Consider the following 15,090-nt stretch of genomic DNA (forward strand, 5'->3'; position numbering starts at 1 on the left):
ATACGTATGAACCATCCAGGCTGTAGTTAGAGAATCAGAGACTCACTGTGTGATCTCCAAGAAGCCGTATCACCTGTGTCCTCCGTAGCAAGACAACATATTGGAAGGCCCTCCTAGCTGTGGAATTCCATCATTGTCTCTCTTTCTCTCCCTTTCAGCTCCCCTCCCACTGCCCCCAGAGGCTGCCCTGTGACAGAGGAAGTTTCTTATCAAGTCCTCAGTGATCTGTGTAAAGAGATGGTGTTTTCCCAGGCCCTTAGCACTTTGTTCTGTTGGTTTCACAAACTAATTATTGTTCAGAATTTAGTTTTTAGAAAATTTTAATGACTTTTGTAAGAGGTTTAGTTAACATACTGCACACACACACACTCTGTCTCTCTCACACACTTAGCTTTTCTATGTGTACGTGTGTACATGTATCTGTATTCTAACCTGACTTTGGTGGAACCAGCTTTCTTGCTCTGTACACAGACCCCTTCCTGCCGCTCTTTTCAGCCCTGGTGTGGTGGAAAGTGTCTGAAGCATGAGTTTCGAGGCCTTTTCCTTATGGCCACCACAAAGTGGTCTCGAGGGCCCTCAGTTCTGTTCAGCAGTAATGCAAGGTGAAGATGTTTCTGTGACTCAAAGTGAGATGACATTAATTGAGCGCCTACCATTTATGCTTCTTCTATAGGAGACTTAGATACAATACTTACCATGCTTAAAATGGTTCTGAAATTAAAGGGCAAGGCCTGAGGTGCAGTATCTCCTCTTTCCAGCCCTCGTGTTCAGGCCTGTTTAGCTGCTTTCTTCCCACATCCAAAGGGTGTCTCTTGGGGAGAAGCAGGACTGTCCCCTAAATTGGAGCAGATAGCAGCCCAGGGCCTCGAGCCCCCGCTTCTCTTTGTGTTGTGCACTGGCTCCGGCGTGGCGCCCGTCTTTGAAGTCAGGTGAAAGCCCCACAGGCAGGGCTGCTGCCCTCCTGCTCTCTGGCCGTTCAGCACAACCTTTAGTCTAGGAAAAGTGCCAGTCTTGACTTCCAAGTATCATATCTCCCTAAATGGGGCAATCTGCTTTAAATGCCTTCTCCACTGGCGCCTTCCCCATCTCACAATTGGCATAATTAAAGGGACAGGCTCACCTCCTTTGCTGCCTGTGTGTGCTGGGTCAGGGCGTTGGCTGGGGGCCGCTGGTGTGTGCGCACGCCTGCCCTCGCAGAGACGCTCCCTTGGCCCTCCAGCCCTTGAGTGGTCATTTTCAGAAGTGCTCAGAGCCACTCTACATGCATACACTTTAGCTTTGCATTTTTCCTACTGTGCTCAACTCAATAACAGGCAAGCTGGTTACTATGATCCGTGAAGCTTTTTGTATCTTGCTGGAAAAAACTGCACTCTGAACTGAAAGATAATCTCCCTCGATGGTTCCAAGGCAGAATTTGCTTTATGACTCATGACATTTGGCGTCTTTCTCCATGAAGATTTCCCCCTTCTCATCCACTCCCAGCTTCAGGTGTGTGCGATGGTGTGGTTCATCCTTAAAGAGTCACCACTGGTCCCAAAGAATGGTGTGACATGTAGGAAGGCTCCCATGGTTGCTGGTCCCCTCTGATCTCCAGTTCAGCTGCCAAGCCAGCGCCCTCGATTAAGCTCCTTTGGAACCTGGGTTTTTATTACCTGCCAGTCAGCTTAAAGCAAAGACCTCTCAGAGGGCATGTCTGGTATTGCTGCTGCCCTCTGTTCTGCAGAGGCAGCCTCAGTCTCCATCACCTCCCTCTCAGAAGTCAGTCTCTCAGCAGCAAGGGGGGCTCACTGTGTGCAAAGCCCTGGGCCCAGTGGTTCAGCCAAGAACAGAATAGAAAACAGCCATGCCCATCTGATTGCTGTAAAGAGGGACAGGAGAACCTTGGGACAGAGGCCACACCTGTGCTTGCCCAAGCCTACATAGACTGCCCTCTTGTGGGATGTGCACTGGGAATTGATTTCCCAGTGGTGAGGACAAACTTGTGCTCATTTCTGCCTTGTTTGTCACCTAGATTCTCTTTATGATGACATCTAACGTGCAGAAGTCCAACCCGTAGCAGCAGCATTGGACTAATGTGGGAAGTTCAGGAATTTTGAGCCTGGAAAGTCCGGTGAAGGAAAATCCCTCATGTTTCAGCAGGGCTGCATGGCCGGCTCTCCACGTGCTTCAGCAGAGTTTTATTTTCTCTTTTCTTTTCTTTTTTTTTTTTTTTTTTCAACTGTGAAAAAAGCAGTGCCAGCTGTTTGGTAAAATATGGGTCAGTGAGAAATAGGATTTGCTTTATAGAAGTTAACTTTGGAGAATCGTGTCCTCAAAAAGAAACGAAGCCTAAAGATAGGAGGACCGAGGGAGTCCTGGGTGTGATGGTCCTAACCCCATAAGTTAGCTTGGGGTGCTTTTAGGAAGATTTTGGTTTCTAGCAATTTGAGAGGGAGGTGGACATGATTTTGTGCAGAAGGGGGAGAGGTACGGGAGAAAATCACCTGCAGACACGTTGAGTAGTGAGAAACCATGAGACAGACTCTGCACGGCCAGACAGAGGGCATCTTATTAGAGTAGAAAAGAATAGTATTTTATTTTGCCGTGAACAAGACAGTTTGGGGAGTGGAGAAGAGCTCCCAGGGTGGGCGATGACAGGCGTCTGGGGGACACTGGAGCCAGCGGATGCAGCAAGCAGCTTGGACTTCAGTCTCTTTTCTAGCAAAGGAGCTGCACCTTTGGGGTAGGGGGCTGAAGAGGTGGTAGACCATTTGAAATAGTTTCTGAGCATGTGTGTGCACACAGGCACATGTGTGGCTGGTGTCTCTTAGAGAAAAGGCATTTAGAGAAAAGCAAGGTTGTGAGTGGCCTGAGAGCAGTTACAATTGATTTTGAATATGGAAGGAATTCTACCTAATCCAGAGAATACACAAAGTATACTTTGGAAAGGGGCAGTAAACTTTTCTGGCTGGCCTGCCTTCTTCCCTCCCTTTCTTCTTCCCTTTCTCCCATCCTTCCTTCCTTCTGTGATCTTTTGTGGAAAAGCAAGAGCTATTCGTATGTAGTGATACAAATTTGGTACTTACATAGAGTTTCTCAACATGTTTCTCAGAGATTAACATGATATCTGGGAGAATCTGGAAGCTCCATCTTTGGGGTGTCTTCTGAAGAAGATTGTGATTCTTATGGCATCCGCCTCCTCCAGCCCTTAGTCATTAAATATTTACTCTCATATCTCAGTTTTGTGCCTAGCACTAAGTGATGGTTCGTGTGCATGGTTGGCCCAGTAGAAATATGTTTGTCCATCTATCCATCCATCCACCATCCATCCATCCATCCATCCATCCATCGGTCCCTCCAAATAAACCATTCATCAAATAAGGGAACCTTCCCCAAAGGTCCCAGCTGTTCTCTCTCCCCTTCTCATAGGCTATAACTGGGCAACATGCCTAGCCCAGATCTTCACTCCAGGCACAGCAAACAATTAGCTTAGACTAGCCAGGATTGGCTCTTGAGTCCCATGAAGGGGAGGTGGAAGGAGGTGGGAGGTGGTGGTGGGGAGAGTGACATCTAAACTAAATCCTGCCTCTCCAGAGGAGAAAGAGGAAATGGCTGTTAGGAAGGCAACTTAGAGTGTCTGCTTCAACATGTTCATTTTTTTAATGTTTTACTCTGATTGTGTAGTGTTTTTAACTATACTATTCTCTAAATTTGGCTATGTTTACTATGGTAATTATTTTAATTGAGTTCTATTTGAGTATTTGTAATTCACCTTGTTCTACAAATTTTGATTGATTTTATAGTATAAATACATATACTGTAATAAACCATATGATACATAAAAGAATTTAGGACAAGATCAGGGTAAATACAAATAAATATAGAAGTTCAAAGTCAGGAAGAAAAAGAATTACAGATATGCAGACAGTAAGTCCCTTACATTGCTATTTAGCTGAGCTTCATAACATCAAAGAGAAAAGGCAAATGTGGTCACTGCGGTAATTCTTGCTGTCAGAGAAGGAAGGCGTACCAGGTCCCCAAGAGGAGCAAAGATTTTTTTAGTTCTTTTCAACTAAATTTTGCATGTGGACTTTTATCTAGGAAGCACTGAGAGGTATCATGAACAGGGTGTTCAGCATCCCCACAACAAATGAAAAACCGGGTTCTTAAGCTCTTCTCACAGCAGTCCTCATTGGAAGCTCAAGGCCTAAAATGAAAATGCAACTCAGCAAATATCATTCCACGGAAGGCCAAAATAACAGATCTGAGTACTTCTTCTTATCCTTCTACTGGTGAGGTTTGATGGAACACGAAGACCCAAAACACCCAGCAGAACTGCCAGTCTACATGTCTATCAGACAACCTTCAAGACCATTACTTTTTTTTTTTTTTTTTGAGACGGAGTCTCGCTCAGTCGCCCAGGCTGGAGTGCAGTGGCGCGATCTCGGCTCACTGCAAGCTCCGCCTCCCAGGTTCATGCCATTCTCCTGCCTCAGCCTCCCGAGTAGCTGGGACTACAGGCGCCCGCCGCCATGCCTGGCTAATTTTTTGCATTTTTAGTAGAGACGGGGTTTCACCGTGTTAGCCAGGATGGTCTCAATCTCCTGACCTCGTGATCTGCCCGCCTGTGCCTCCCAAAGTGCTGGGATTACAGGCGTGAGCCACCGCGCCTGGCCTACTTTTTTTAACTGACATGTGCATGCATGTATGTGCGTATGTGTGTAAATATATCTGTATATTTATGAATAGATGTATACATCCAAAATAGTATATATAGGAAGAGATCATTTGAGGATACGTTCCATTGCCTACCATGCTGTATTCTAGCTCACCAGTTGAGGCTTTAGGAATCGACCTGGTAAAGTTGACGTCTGTGGAAATTAAGGCCTCTATTTAAAATGCTCACAGAGGAGAGTTCTATTTTTGTAAATAGGATAATTGGGTGGAAAACTGTGCTAATGTCTGTCTTTATTTAACCACTCCAAGGGACAAAGCCTAACTGCTAAAACCATGAGGCCATAACCAAGACACCACCATTTACCCAGGGGCACTGTCATCTCTATACTGCAATTTTAAAAGAGTATGGAGGTCAGAAGCCAGACAGTTGGGTTCCATATTAATGTCTCCAGGGGATGAACAGAGGGTGAGAAGGAGCAGATAGACAGAGGCAGGTCTGGATGGGAGGTTGGAGAGTGGTCAGTGCTGTTCTCCCAGCTGTCAGGAATGTTATATGGGAGGAGGTTAGGGAAGAGAGTTTGGGGAAATATCAGATGAGGGAATGACTGTGTCCTGGCAGAGGTGTTATTTCGTCTAAATGACTTTTGATGATCTTCTGTCCTTGTGAAGATGTTGGGAGTGGACAGTGCCAGGACAGTATGAACTGTCGTGCGGCATGGCGGATACCAGAGGAGGGTGCAGGGAACAAGCATGTATACAGCCTGCCACTATTTCCCCTGCCGACCTCCTCTGCGAGGCAGTAGTAGGAAATGGTTAGAGTGCAGGTGTGTAATCAGAGGCTCTAAGCCGGAGTCTTCTCCCAGCAAATGGGGTAATAGTGGTGTCTTACCTCACACCTGTTGGGAGCTGTCGTGAACACGTCATCTACGCCCAGTAATTAACACAATGATGGCCATCATGAGAGCTTTCTTAGCCTGATGTGAAGTAGATCTCAGGCTCTGCATTTTCCAGTGGGGTAAACTGAGGCATAGAGAGGCAAATTCACTTGTGCTAGATCTTTTATCCAGTAAGTGTCAAAGCTAGGATTCAAACTAGGCTTTCTAGCACTAAATCTTATTGGATTTTTCCATTCCATGCTGCCTGAATTTATTGGTAACTCACCTGTGTCTTGTAACTCAGACATGTGACGTGGGCCATGAACCCACAGCACCTTTCTGGATCCACTGTACTGGTGGGTAGCTTTCTGTTTGTGATAATCACGTTTGATGAGCTTGGCGGTGATTTGTATGATGACAGTAACACTCCGGCAGTGTGTTAAGGAGTCTGGGTCAGGAGGGACTTTTTTCATTTGTTTTTGCCACATCACCCAGAGAACATATCTGTAAAAGAAGGCAGTTTGATAAACTTGGGAGGAACTCCTCAGCACTCTACTTGTGACCATGACAATTGTGACAGTTTTTCCTTCACACCCTATCCAAAGTCAGGTTTTTGTTGTTGGACCTTGTTAAATCGAGGATAGTGGGCTTGAATGGACTTGGTGTATCATGGAAGTAGCCTCCTGTGGTGTAAGCTTCTGCTTGGGGTCACCAGCTGCTGCCACAAAGCTGAGTAGCCAGTAATTTCTTACAAATCTTTTCATATTAATAGAAAAATGGAAGGCAGGTGGTGTGCCAGGAGGAGTGCTTTTTCTTTGAGGCTTTGAGGGCCTGTCAGGGGATGAATTTTGTGTCCCCCTCCCCACTCACGTGTTGAAGGCCTAACCCCCAGTACTTCAGCATGTGACCTTATTTGGAAATAGAGTCATTGCAGATGTGGCTAGTTAAGATGAGATCCCACTGGAGTAGGGTGGGCCCCTAATCTGGTATGACTAGTGTCCTCTTAAGAAGGGGAAATTCAGACACACGCCCACAGGGACCATGGCTCATCGGCATGAAAGCAGAGACTGGGTTAATAGGCATTGAAGCCAAGGAACAGCAAAGATTGCCAGCACCCACTGGAAACTAGGAGAGAGGCATGGAACAGACCGTCCCTCACAGCCTCGGAGGGAGCCAGCCCTGTCGACACCGTGATCTTGAACTTCTGGCCTCCAGGACTGTGAGATAATAAATTGTGTTGAGTATGCCCCCAGCTTGTGGTGCTGTGTTATGCTAGGCCAAATAAAGTAACATAGGGCCCATGGAAAAACAGTGACTTACAAACTCCAGAAGAAAAGCAAGAGCCCCTCCTATGCTTTGGTTAAAGTTTCCATCGGAGCGTGGGAGTCTGGATGTAGGGCTGAGGGTTCCGAAAGTGTCATAGAAAGCAGAGAAGCGGCTCCAATGGGCAGACCAGCTTCCGAAGAACACGGGTGTTCTCTGAAGGTCATTGCGTGGAGGTGACCTTTTACCTCACTGAGTTTTTTAGAGAAAGCAATTTTGTCTTTTTAGGTTGGAAAAATATTTTCTTCAAGACCACAAAGTGACAGTTAAAAAAAAAAAAAATTGGCCACCTGCAAGTCTAAATGTCACCATCTAGAACCGCTCTGCCTGATAGAGCTTTCTGTACCGATGTTTCTCTTGGTCCACCCTCTCTCCCATGGTAGCTACTTGCCCCGTGACCAGTAAGGACTTGAAATGTGGCCAGTGGGGCCGAAGAACTCAATGTTTTATTTTAATTAATTTAAATGTAAATAGCCACTTGTGCCTGCTGGCTGCTTCTGTGTTGGTCAGTATGGCTCCAGATCACTAGAATAGTGGTGGACTGGGGCCCAACGGAAGAACCGTGGGTGCCTGGATATCCAGTGGAGGCCACAGGAGGATTGGGGCTGACTGGTCACCCTGGCTTGGCTAGTTCCCTCATGTGTGGTCTCGTCCTCAGCGACAGGGGCCTAGGTGGGAGTAAAAATGAAGTAACACAGGCAGAATTTTCTGGATGCTTTACTAAAGAGATGCTTAATGTGAGGCTTTGTCTGCAGTTCCTTCTCTGAGCCCGAATTATCTTCAACTGGTTTAGTGCTCGGTAGAGACAGGGTAGATGAAGACACTTGAAGAGAAGCCAGGAAGCTGGGTCTCTGGATATGGGCAGACTGAGATGTTTCTTTACAGGTTTCAAGTGCCGGCCCTTGATGTGCCCAGAGGGGCTGCTAGTCCCAATGCTAGGAAGATGGGGATGTCCAGATGCAAACCACCTTCTCTGAAGCTGGGAGGGTCTCCCCTGGAGTCTGTTGTACTAGACTTGTTGATTGCAGATGCCTGACAAAAGCTACTGAGGCTCAGCCACCTCTGCGTTCCTCACAGTTTCCACCCTGCCCCCAGCCGCTGAATCGACGGCTGCCACAGGGACTGTGACCAGAGGATGCCGTTTAGAGAGCGTGCGTGTGGGACGTCTCAGAATCTGAGATGGAACCCTGACTGGGCAGTATTAGGTGCAGTTTCACACTGAAAAGGGGTCCCTGTGACTGATTTGGCCTGCCCTGGACAAATGAATGTTGTCATTGTATCACCACCGGCTTTGGCTCAGTGCCTGGTATAATTTAAAAATTGCCTCGTTTTCTAGCTCTACTTAGTTATCTGATTTCAGAAAGAAACAAATGGTTCACCAAGTCTTACAATATCTCTAACCCTGAGACAAGCAAGGGGTGTGAGGCAGAGACACGCTATGTCAGGCTAGAGCCTGCCTCTCCGCTGGCCCACGTCGCCCTGGCTGACTGGACTCCGAACAGTGAAGGGATGGCCTAGAAGGAAGGACTGAGTGGTGAGACTGGTGGATGTGCAGCTAGAATTCCTGGGCTTGGAGGACAGGAGTTTTAGTTTGAGTAGAGGTTAGGAAGAGAAAGGAGGTGAGGGAAACCTGTTGTCAACCTCCAGCAGATTCGGTAGCTTGTGCTACATGTGCAGCATCATGCTTGGGGACGCGGGGGACATCAGTAAGTAGTCATAGCTGACAGTAGCTGATGCTTATATTGGTAGTGCCTATAGTGTGCCAAGCCCAGTTCTGAGCTTAATACTTTACATACATTAGCCCACTTCAGCACAGTCGCTGTCTTTTCCAAGCACTCATAAACTCATTGCAGACAAGACTAAACAAAGCAACAAAAGACATCAACTGATGCAGGGTAATACGTGATGAGCACTGTTAGGCACAAAGAGAAAACCCTAGGTCCCCAATGACCAGGGATGCATCATTTGATCTGGAATTTGAAGGAAAGGTGGCCAGGGAGCAAGCCCGAGGTTGCCCCACACAGGGGTGCACAAGGCCCGGCTGGGAGACAGTGGGTGTCTCACTTGGGCTGACTGGAACAAGTTACAGGTCACAGGTTTTTTCATTTGAATGTAATTATTTGACTGTAGTAGCCATCAGCAGATGGAGAGTTCAGAGGGACTGCACTGAAATAATGAATAATTTGCAGATGCAGTCGGTAGCCCTGGTGTCTTGGTGTGCCTTTCTGTTCCAGCAGGACGCGTGCGAAGAGTGGCTCACAGCCCCATCTGCTCTGCTCCTCCTGGCTCGAGCTTTGCTTTAATAACCTCTCTGTCACCTATTTACATGAGGTCATCCAACTCCTCTTTTTCTCCTTTTCTGTGTTGAAATAATCATGGCCGCTACTTGCTGTGAAGGACTTAACTAGTACTGGGTAGGATTGACCTCTCAATTCAGTAAACATTTACTGAGTCCTCAGGACAATGCTTGCAGTGAGCATGCAGAGGAGGTGGTGATTCCAGGAGGAGGTGGAGGCAGAGCTTGAGCCAGCAGGCCTGGCCACTGCCTGGAAGTTGGGGGGTGAGGCGGGTGTGGAAGGTGAGCCAGGGTGCTTAGCCTCAGCCACTGGGGAATGCGAATGATAGTCCTGGGGGAAAAAGAAAACAGGAGGAATAGATTTGTGGGATGGAGAACAGTGGGGTAATGAGCTCCATTTGGGACATTTAAGTTTGAGACAGGACATTCCCTGGAGACATTAAGCAGGCAATAAAAAGACCCCCAACTTAGAGTCCTCGAGGCCCTGTGGTTGCAGTGTGAAATAATCCGCTTCGGCTTCCTTCCCTTTCCTTCTCAAGTCGTTCCCCATGGAGTCACTTTAGACTGGGGGGGAGGATAGTTGCTTCCTCAGTCTCCCTAGCCTTTATCCTCACACTTGAATGCTAAATCCAGAACTCCTCGTTCCTGCTAAGTAGTTCAAAAGCTCCAAGGGATCCTTGGAACAGTCGCACCCTGGTGGGACTTTTCAGAGCACTCCTGGGGTTAGAAGAGAAATTTCAGGGTAACCGCAGAATAATGTGAGCTATAACTGGCCCGAGTGATCTTCTGGCTGGGACCTGGATGTGAGGCTGGCATGTTTGAAGGTTGGTGAATGCCTGTTGACCCGCATGCCCCAACCAGGTGAACTCCTTCTACCTTTTGATTCCTAACTAATTGCAGTGAACAATACGCCAGCTTGTCTTCTGTAAAATGAGAGGGTGACTGCGCCCACCAGCCTTGCTGCTTTGGTTGGACAGGTCAGTACAGTGCCTTGAAACTCTACTTATTCATCTGTGAAATGAAGGGATTTGGTGAGATGCCGCTTAACGTGACTTCCAGCACGAGCATTTTATGTAGGTCAGTGATCCTTTGTTCAGGGAGTGATCTTTTTTCCAGAGGAAGCGTTCTGCAGTTGCTGGTTAGCTTATCATCTTGGCAGGGAGCAGCATGGTGAAGCGAGCAGAACGTGGCCTCCGGAGTCAGCAAACCTAGTTAAAATCCACTTGCCAGAAGTCTGTCACGTGGCTTAGCAGCGGGCCTCTTGGCAATTAGCTGCTTTTCACCGGTCTGCAAGTTTCCTCACCTGTGAAATGGGATGATGATGCGCATTTCAGGTCCAGTGGGTGAGAATATGTATCAGGCATCTACTTTTGTGACTATTTTTAAAATGGCTTTGTTGAGATATAACTTACATACCAGAAAGTTCACTTTTTTGAAGTGTACAGTTCATCAGCTTTTAGCCTATTCACTAAGTTGTACATAAGGCATCACTATCCAATTCCAGCATTTCATCATCCCAAAAGGAAATCCCATTCCTGTTAACTCACTCCGTGTTCACTTCTCCTCCTAGCCCCTGGCAACCACTAATCTGTTTTCTGTCTCTATAGACTTGCCTGTCCTGGACGTTTCATTGAAATGGAATCAGACAATATGTGATCTTTTGTGTCTGGCCTCTTTTGCTTAGCATGTTTTTGAGGTTCATCCATGTTGTAGCAGGTATTGGTTCTTCATTGTTTGTATTGCCAAATAGTGTTTCACAGCATGAATATACCACATTTTGCTTATCTGTTAATCATTCGATGGACATGTGGGTGGTTTCCACTTTTTGGCTGTTATGAATAATCCTCCTGTGAACATTCGTGGACACGGTTTTGTGTAAACTTTCTGGTATGTGAGTTGTATCTCAATAAAGCCATTTAAAAAATAGTCACAAAAGTAGATGCCCATTGTGTTTTTGATTTGCATTTCCCTAATAATTAATGATGCTTATTGACTATGTCTGTGTCTTCTCTGGCTAAATGTATATTCAGTTCTTCATTCATTTAAAACTTAGGTTGTGTTTTTGTTGTTGAGTTGTAAGAGTTCTTTATATACTTTGGATGTTGTGCCTGGCTTTTAAATAGGCATACAACCAGTGTTAGTTCCCCATTCCAGGTCTCTCGCAGAACTCTATAATCTTTTAGGTGACCTCTAGAACTAACTGCCCAGATACTTAATCCTCAGCATCCTGAGTCTTAAACCATCCCCTTGTGTCTTGTTCAGAGCTCTTAGCACAAAGCCCTGAGCCATTTTGATCCTGGAGCCCCAGTCTGGAACTTGGAACAGCAGGGGGATAACTGGGGTCTGGAGATGGGCTCCAGCTGAATCCACGGGGCAGTGGCTACTACCAAGTCTCATTTTTTTTCTAGATGGAGGACTTAGGGGTAACTACAGATTTTTGGCTGCATGGAGTCCTCCGTCCTGTGCTGTGGACACCTGCATGTTGGGGCTGGGGTCCACAAAGAGGTATGTCTAAGGACACTGGCTTCTTTCCACTGCCACTACCAAGATGAGCAGCGTATTTTCCAAGAGTGATCTGGCAATTGTAAGTTGTATATAAAAATGTCCCAGGGAAAATCATGTGTCTGTTTTAAAGAGAAGGGAGTTTTCTAGGAAACCTTTGACCTGGACATTCTTCTCTATTCTGAGAACTGTACCCTGTGTCCCCAAAATGTGATCTGTACTTTGTTGCCCCTCTGCTTTTGTGCCCATCATCTTCTTCCTCTATTTCTCTTCCCTGATGTGTGCAGCCCTCCCTTTCAGCCAGTAAAGATCCAACCCGCAGGGTCTGGCAGGGTCACCTGTTCCTCCCCAAAAAAGCCTTTTAGGTTTTCTATGGCTGGGGCCTCTTCCTGCACACCTGGGGAAGAGGTGCCTGCAAAGCAGTGAAGGCCTTGGGAGTCCCACCTAGACTGTCCTCCAGAGAGCCATCTCCACTAGTTTGTGAAGCTGCCATGCCACGTTTCTGTCCTAAAGACTTGGTCTTTCCTTAGACATAGATTTGATGGGTCGTGGACAGACGTTATTGATTCTTCCTTATAAGTCAGTCAAGGCAGTTTACAGTCTCTGTAATGCCCAGGAAATTTGCTTTGGAAGACAAAGCCAGCCCAATGGCATTTGGATGATGCTGACTTAATTTAAAGAGGGGAAGATACCCCTAGATGTGCAAGTCTTTTATAGGAACAGCTGTCTGTGATGAGTCCTCATGCTCCTTTTGCTTCTCTGAACATTCTGGCCTGCCCCTACCTAGCTGCCATTTTCTTGATTTCCTAGAAAAGTACATTCTACCCCCAGAAAATCTGCTATCCATTTGGAATGATAAGATAAATCAGAAAATTACCCATTGTTAGAGCTAAAAGATTCCTTGGGGATTGTCCAATCCATTATTTTCAATCTCCTATCCTGACAAAAAGGAGTATTTTGTGTGGAAAAAAAAGAGAAAGTTTTCCCTTGGTAAATAAATTTGGGCCTCAGAACATATTGTATGTCCCTCTTGGAGATCCAGTGTGCACTGCTATAGTAAAGGCTCTGAGAAGTCCTGAAAAAAGAAAACCGCTTTATTTGATTTAACCCCGCATTTCTTAAACTGTTTTGACCTCATGTTTTTCTTCTTTTTTCATAATAAATGTTAGCACCTCACAGGACACTAAGCACAGTTTGGGAAGCATTGCCCCCTTCATGGAAGAGGAGATCTGTATTCAGAAATATTAAGTGACTTGCTCGAAATCAACACAAAGCCAGACTTCATGAAGCCAAATTTTCTAACTCCCACTCCATTGTTCTTTCTGCAATTCATAACCATGTCATGGCTGAGTAAGGGCTTATGACTTTTTAAAATGTTGTCATTTACATTCCTAATGAAAAATGTAAAGGCTTTAGGGTCATACTGACATGTGTTTGAATTCAGGTCCTCTGATTTTACGAGCTCATGACCTTGGGGGAGCGAATCCTGCTAGTCTGTCTGAATCTCTTTCTTCTGTAAGATGAGGATGATAATAATGACCTCCCAGGGTTGCCGTGAGGCTTAGATGAGAGAGTGTATGTAAAGATCAAGTTAATGTTCTTATCTTTGTTTTCTCTGACGTTTTTATCATACCAGGTTCTGTGCCACTTATCTGTGATTTCAGAAAGTGAACCATGTTACAGACACCAAAACGTGAATCGTGGTGATCGTACTGAGTATTTATCGAATGGTGACTGAGAGAGTGAATGCGCAGGACATAGGAGGAGTTACCTGTGAAAATCAGAGCTCTACTGAGCTGATCAATATTCACGAAATTGGAGAAATAACAAAGGTGGGACAGGCTAGAGCGTGGAGATTAATGGGGGCCGAGGGGACAGGCTGTGCGCTGGTAGGACATATTCAGGATCTCAAGCTAGCTGCCTGCCACTTCTGCGTCCCCACCGCGTCAAACCGTGGTTGAGCTTTCTTTATTAAATATGTAGCAGTTTGTTTTTGAAATACAATAGCTTCAAAAACAAAAATAATGCCAGGCCTGCCAACAAAGTTTGTCCCGAGGGGGCAAAGGTGAAGGACAAGTGAAACGTTGCAAGAGGACAGGACGATACAAAGGATGGGGTCCAGAGTGAAAGAAGGGGCCTACGGAGCTCAGCACAGTGACTCTAAGATGAAACCAAGTGTCTCCCCAGGGCACACATGTGGAAGAAAAGTGCTTTTGAAGGGAACAAAAGAGAGAGCCAGCCATTCCAGGACTTCTGCTCTTCTCTGCAGAAATCCTCCTCTCCTCACCAACTCTTCACCAACCTCTGAGCTTGCTTGACTAGCTTTGGAATTTGTACTTCGTATTTTTTGAGATGGAGTCTCACCCAGGCTGGAGTGCAGTGGTGCGATCTCAGCTCACTGCAACCTCTGCCTCCAGGGTTCAAGCAATTCTCCAGCCTCAGCCTCCTGAGTAGCTGGGACGACAGGCACCCACCACCATGTTCGGCTAAGTTTCATATTTTTAGTAGAGATGGGGTTTCACCATGTTGGCCAGGCTGGTCTTGAACTCCCGACCTCAAGTGATCCACCCACCTCGGCCTCCCAAAGTGCAGGGATCATAGGCTTGAGCCACCGTGCCTGGCCAGAATTTGTGCTTTTTGCCTGGTAATTTAGTTCGGTGCCCAAACATGAAGCACAAGCGTTTGTTTACTGCCAACTTGGAGGAGACACATGCCTGATACTGACTCACCAGTTGCATTGGTGGTGGACTTGGCTCCTTCCCTGGGCTTCAGCCCATGTGTGCACTAGTCTGATCCCTTGCTCTGGAATATATTAGGACTAACAGGTGTGCAGGCCCCGAAGGACCCATCTTTTTTGATATCTGCCTTGTCTAGTTGCTCTCTGATTTCTCGTGGTCCTCACCCGCTCCAAGTCTTCTCCCTGCCAGTTTCTGAGCAGCACTTTCAGGAGCACAGTGTGTGGGTGACAGTAAATAAGTCTCCTGAGGCCTTGACCAGGAGCACAGACAGCTTTGCCCTGGTGAGGGACAGTAGAGAGAGCACCAGTTTGTGTCCTGCTGCAGCTGCGCTTTGCACAGAGCGCCTCTTCATCTGGCAAGCAAGTGTGCATTGTGCCAACTCTCGTCTGCCATGCCAGGTGCTGGCTCTTTCTCCGGGGTGCTACCAGGCTAAGCATGCTGCTGGCACCGAGCGAGTCACAGCTTCTCTAATTTATTTACCTCAAATCAAACAAACCCTGACTCCTGCTTTGAATTTAGGCTGGTATTTTACCGAAGGACAGAATGGCAGCATCTCTGCAGAAGGGCCTTCTGTGTGCTTTGCCTGGGATCTCTGGGGGACTTTGCATGACTCCTGGGGACTTCAGGAGGCCACTTTGGAAAACAAGTATCAGGTCCTCAAAAGGTTAAACGTAGAGTCGCCACATGATCTGGCAGTTCC

The 15,090-nt window shown here is 46.6% G+C and overlaps 1 protein-coding gene across 7 annotated transcripts in view; it reads left to right on the forward strand.

The window, feature by feature from the left end:
• The window catches only part of HIPK2 (homeodomain interacting protein kinase 2), a 219,002-nt gene that overhangs the window by 22,720 nt on the left and 181,192 nt on the right, over positions 1 to 15,090 (forward strand). For 3 of the 7 annotated variants that reach the window (XM_031665116.1, XM_031665117.1, XM_031665120.1), the window contains exon 1: positions 4,648 to 11,655. The exons of 2 other annotated variants lie outside the window; for them this stretch is intronic. In XM_031665116.1, the coding sequence (XP_031520976.1) occupies positions 11,559 to 11,655 (97 nt within the window). In that variant the 5' untranslated portion in view covers positions 4,648 to 11,558. 2 more of the 7 variants (XM_031665121.1, XM_031665123.1) reach the window with 2 other exon arrangements.

This window comes from Papio anubis, chromosome 4, assembly GCF_008728515.1.
Source record: "Papio anubis isolate 15944 chromosome 4, Panubis1.0, whole genome shotgun sequence".
Taxonomy (NCBI): Eukaryota; Metazoa; Chordata; class Mammalia; order Primates; family Cercopithecidae; genus Papio; species Papio anubis.